The 5,000-nt window shown below is 43.0% G+C and overlaps 1 protein-coding gene across 2 annotated transcripts in view; it reads left to right on the forward strand.

The window, feature by feature from the left end:
• Nucleotides 1-270: 270 nt before the first annotated feature.
• The window catches only part of tle2b (TLE family member 2, transcriptional corepressor b), a 16,731-nt gene continuing 12,001 nt past the window's right edge, over nt 271-5,000 (forward strand). Inside the window, exons 1-3 of one of the 2 annotated variants that reach the window (XM_076996672.1) lie at nt 271-391; nt 3,661-3,735; nt 4,467-4,644. In XM_076996672.1, the coding sequence (XP_076852787.1) occupies nt 287-391; nt 3,661-3,735; nt 4,467-4,644 (358 nt within the window). In that variant the 5' untranslated portion in view covers nt 271-286. The remainder of the gene's footprint in view (nt 392-3,660; nt 3,736-4,466; nt 4,645-5,000) is intronic. The other variant, XM_076996673.1, reaches the window with a different exon arrangement.

The raw sequence follows: 5,000 nt of genomic DNA on the forward strand, positions 1-5,000 counted from the left end.
TATATCACATACTATAATTTAGTAACAGTAAATAATGCTAGAATAATTATATAATGGGTATAACGGATACTTTGAACTGAGGATAAGGCAGGAAGTTCCATGGTGGTTGTTGAAGTCTCTGGGGAGGCTACGTGTTCAGATCTATTAGTGTTTACCCCATGTTCCTATCTTATAAATGCATCAATATTGGTTTCAGGAATTGCATATCAATCAGGCTTCACCAAAAATGCACCCATGTCTGTACTGGGGAATGGAAATGATAATGTACTGAACTAGTTCCAGTGTAATGTGTGTGTGTGTGTGTGTGTGTGTGTGCTTTCTCTCACAGGCGGAGATTGTGAAACGTCTCAGTGCTATCTGTGCACAGATCATCCCTTTCCTCTCTCAGGAGGTATGCTGACAGTGACTGACGACTCATCTCTCTCTCTCTCTCTCTCTCTCTCTCTCTCTCTCTCTGTCTCGCCTTCCCTCTCTGTCACACGCACAGATATACACACATTTAGGAAAACTTTCATTATCCATCCATCATTTCCTCTCACTTTTTGATTGCATCCTCAGTTATCATTAGCGCTGCTGTTCAAATAAGTGTCATCTAAATCTTAGGTACTCACTGACATCACATTACCATAAATGTCACCGTTGTTACTACGTTCAGAGAGACGTCAGGACATTTAACTGAGCATCAGCACTTGCAGGAAATCCAGAATCTTTCCTTCAGTGACTGAGTGTGAAATGAACTGAAATTGTGAATAATGTACTTAAGTTTTGTTTCTAGAATTTGCACTCTCCTACTATGTCTACTTTATACTCAGAATGCAAGGTTTTCTTTCACCATCTTGCATTTAATTTTGCACCGGTGGTTCACACTGTTTAAATGTAAACATTGATTCCAGTTTATTGATGTGTCCAGACATATAATTTGGTTTAAAAAACAAGTGATGCCCTCTGGTGGGCCTGGAACTGTCTGTTGAGCTGCCTGGAAATATAATGAGTTACATGTTTTAAAATAGTTTTGAGGGAGTTTTCCAGACAAACAGCTTTTTAGTCCAGATTTTTAGTATTGCTCGTACTTTCACATCCTTTTCCACGCTGATGTTTTCGAAAGATGCGCTATTTTCTGGAACTTTATGCCTCGCCCACGCGACTGTATCCACGAGTGCCGCTAACTGCATGGGAGTTAGTCAGAAGGCACTCACCGGATGAAAATGAATCTCTTGGGAACTATTTCCTTTTGCTCGTCTTTCCCGTATGCCCCCCCCCCCCCCTTTCGTTCTTCTAGCACACTGAGTGAGAAACTCACGAAAAAGCAACTAATGTCCATGTGACTGAAGAGAGTCGTTCGGTTAATTACGTTACGAGCGCGTGGCAGGTGCGCGGTCCGTTCTCAACCTCGAAGGCTAGACGTGTTTAGCGTTCTATCTCCCCTTGCTTGATGAGGTCCCACAGCGAGTTTCGAAATGTAGGACTTTCTGAATTCATTAATGTCACATTTCATCCTGTTATGATGCGCTGAGAAGTCCTAATGAGATTTCAGTCCTAATGGGAGTCCTCCAAAAGCATTTAGAAGTTATTAAAGTTATTTCTGATCCGGCCTCTTAAAACAAAACATTTTTTGAAAGATGATTCCTCGGTTACCTTTCTGTAATTTTAGGCTGATTTATATATATATATATATATATATATATATATATATATATATATATATATATATATATATATATATATATATATATATATATATGGGAGACCGGGTATGGTTGTAACATGGGGAGAGTTGTAACACCATCAGTTCCACTGATCACGGATAAGATAGGAGTCATATGATCATTCCAGTGTTTACCCAATTCCTCCCTGATCCCACATGGTGAATATCAAGGCTGTAAACAGGCGCAAGCAGATTCCATTGAAAAAAACTGATTTTCAGGTGAAAAAGTAAATTTCTGAATCAAGATTATATTTTGTTTAGTACTTATTCTATTGCAGATAAAACCATATGAATTATATTACATTAAAATGTAGTTTCTCAGGTAAATTGTGATGCATTTTTCCCGTTAATTTGAAATCACCTTGCTAATACAGCTAGTTAAACAATGGCTGACAGGGGTGGGGTGGGTTGTAAACACAGCTTTAAAACGTGTTACAACCATCACCTTACATACAACTAAGAAAACATTTTTGATTTTTAATCATTTTAAAGAAAGACTGACAGAGGTGTGCCTGCAAATGTTTTTAAAAGAAGCATCTGATGAGGTCACAAAGAAGGGCAAGTCAGTCAGATCAGTTGCAAAGGCACATGGTATCTGCCATGTAACACACACACACACACACACACACACACACACACACACACACACACACACACACACACACACACACACACACACAAACATACTGACGTTGTTTATTATTTGACCTACATGTTCTTTACACAGGTACATTATATTAGTGTTCATTAAGCATACATATTGTTAAATAAGTTTGTTCTACTACACTAATTTACACAGCCACACACACACACACACACACACACACACACACACTTCTGAGTAAAACAAAGTGGATATGAGTTATGGTCAGTCACAGAGAGAAGGACATTGTTCTAGGTTGTTATTTTATTTTAAAAAACTATTTTTGAAGCATATTTCATGGTGTGGCCTCCATTTTTGCTTCTTTAGTCTAATTGTTACAACTTACCCCAGCATGTGTTACAACCTACCCTGGTAGTGGGGTAGGTTGTAACAAGGGAACACCATGTATTTGACATCAACCCACTATGGCTGTGATATTTCAATTGAAGAATTGGTACCATTTGTAGTAAACAAATGGGTGTACTTTGTATAAAAGTTTGAGAAGTCTAGTTCAAAAATTCAGTGAGTTACAGGTGCTGAAGCAAAAAGTGTTACAACCATCCCCGGTCTCCCCTATATATGATTTACAAATATATAACAACAATGGAATGGTATTGAAGGCTTATTTTTCACACAGACCACATCACTCATGAAATATGCATCAGTATAAATGAAACGTCTCCTGAAGCATTTACACCCCGTGTATATTGGCAGAAGTCGCACATTTACGCAGAGCCACGTGTGACTCATCAGGCGTCTCATGAGACAGAAGACTGGGGTAGAATCGCGTGAGACAAAACGTGCGACCAGGTGTAACTGCGTGAGACGCGTCAGTGATGGAGTACTCAGTGCTGCCGTGTGATACGGAGGTTTAGGCAATTACTGTGAGTTAGGTTCTACTGACAGGGAAGGTCAGGGTAGTGTGTACTCTGTCTGTGTTTACGGTGTGTGTGTGTGTGTGGGTGGGTGTAAATGTGTGCATTTCCCTGTCCTTATTTAAAGACTGTTTGTCTTTGTGTGTGTGACTATTTGTTTTATGATTTGCATCACTCTGTAAGCTGTGTATGTGGATAGGGTCATTGTGCTGTGTGTTTGTGTACTGTGGCTATATATATATATATATATTGCATTCTCTAACTTGCGTGCATGTGTGTGTGTGTGTGTTCGGGTGGCTGTGGGTACATCTGTGTGTGTGTGTGTGTGTGTGGGGGGGTACGTCTGTGTGTGTGGGGGGGTGCGTCTGTGTGTGTGGGGGGGTGTGTCTGGGTGTGGGGGTGGGGGTGTGTGTGTGTGTGTGTGTGTGTGTGTGTAGCACCAGCAGCAGGTGGTTCAGGCAGTGGAGAGGGCGAAGCAGGTCACCATGGCGGAGCTCAACGCCATCATTGGGGTGAGTGACCTGCAACCACCTTCACACTCTCACAGTCTCCACATCCTGTTCACACAGCACAATGGTACAGATACAGGGATACAGGCCAACTCAGAACGGCTTTATTAACATGCTAGTTCAACGTCTAATTATCAGTGTCCAGTTACATATGCACACAGGGAAGGAAATCCGGTAGTTTTTCAAGTTTACACCCACCCAAGAAACACACACACACACACACACACACACACACACACACACACACACAATAACATTCATCTCTCTGTCTCTCTCTCTCTCTCTCTCTCTCTCTCTCTCTGTTGTTATTGTACTGTGAGAGCTCTAACAATAGGGTTTAAGTGGAGTAATATGATCAGAACAGAGAAAAACGGCATGCTAGAGAAAGTGTCTTAACTGCAGCCAGACGTGTGGATTATAGACACACACACACACACACACACACACACACACACACACACACACACCCACACCTAAACACTCCCACTCACACACAACAGCGGCACAAAACATGCTGTAATCTAGCCCATTGAGAAGTGACCTCTCTTTATCTGCTTGTGATCTCTTTCTTTTTCTCTTTTCTCCCTCTTTTTCTCCCCCCCCCCATTTCTTGTCCCTCCTTATCCGCCTGCCCCTTCTGTCTTCCCCCGTGTGCTTCTCTCTCTCTCCCTGTCTCTCTCTCTCCCTGTCTCTCTCTCTCCCTGTCTCCCTCTCCCACTCTGCTTGTGTAACAGCAGCAGCAACTCCAGCACCTGTCTCACCACACCTCGGGCCTCCCGCTGACGCCCCACCCGTCCGGCCTGGCCCTGGGTGGAGGCTCGGGGTTGCTGGCCCTCACCGGGGCGCTTGGCGTCTCCGCCCACCTGAGCAGCAAAGACGAACGCAACCACCTTGACGCCGAGCACCTCAGAGGTAGCGAGGACGCGCGCTCATACACACTTTCCAAAGGTTTCTTGTTTGTGTTTTTAAAATTGTAAATAAAACACTGTCCTTCACATGCTAGTCTTATTTGTTTGGTAAAATGGCATATGTGGCCTATGTTAGAGGTATAGAAGGGCTTTTCTAAAGCCCGCAGACGTCCTGAAGCTGGGGTTAACTGTGCCTGTGAGAACCCTGAGGAAGAGAGAGCAGTTTTTACAGGAGAAACAAATGAAAAACTAGTGAGGGAGAGGAGGAGAGGGAGGAGAGGAACTGAGGGGTAGTTTCCTTGTCTCTGCCTCGCCTGGCCCTGCTGTGTGTGTCCTGTTGGTCTCCATAGACAGTGTGCA

Source organism: Brachyhypopomus gauderio, unplaced genomic scaffold (assembly GCF_052324685.1).
Source record: "Brachyhypopomus gauderio isolate BG-103 unplaced genomic scaffold, BGAUD_0.2 sc799, whole genome shotgun sequence".
Classification (NCBI taxonomy): Eukaryota; Metazoa; Chordata; class Actinopteri; order Gymnotiformes; family Hypopomidae; genus Brachyhypopomus; species Brachyhypopomus gauderio.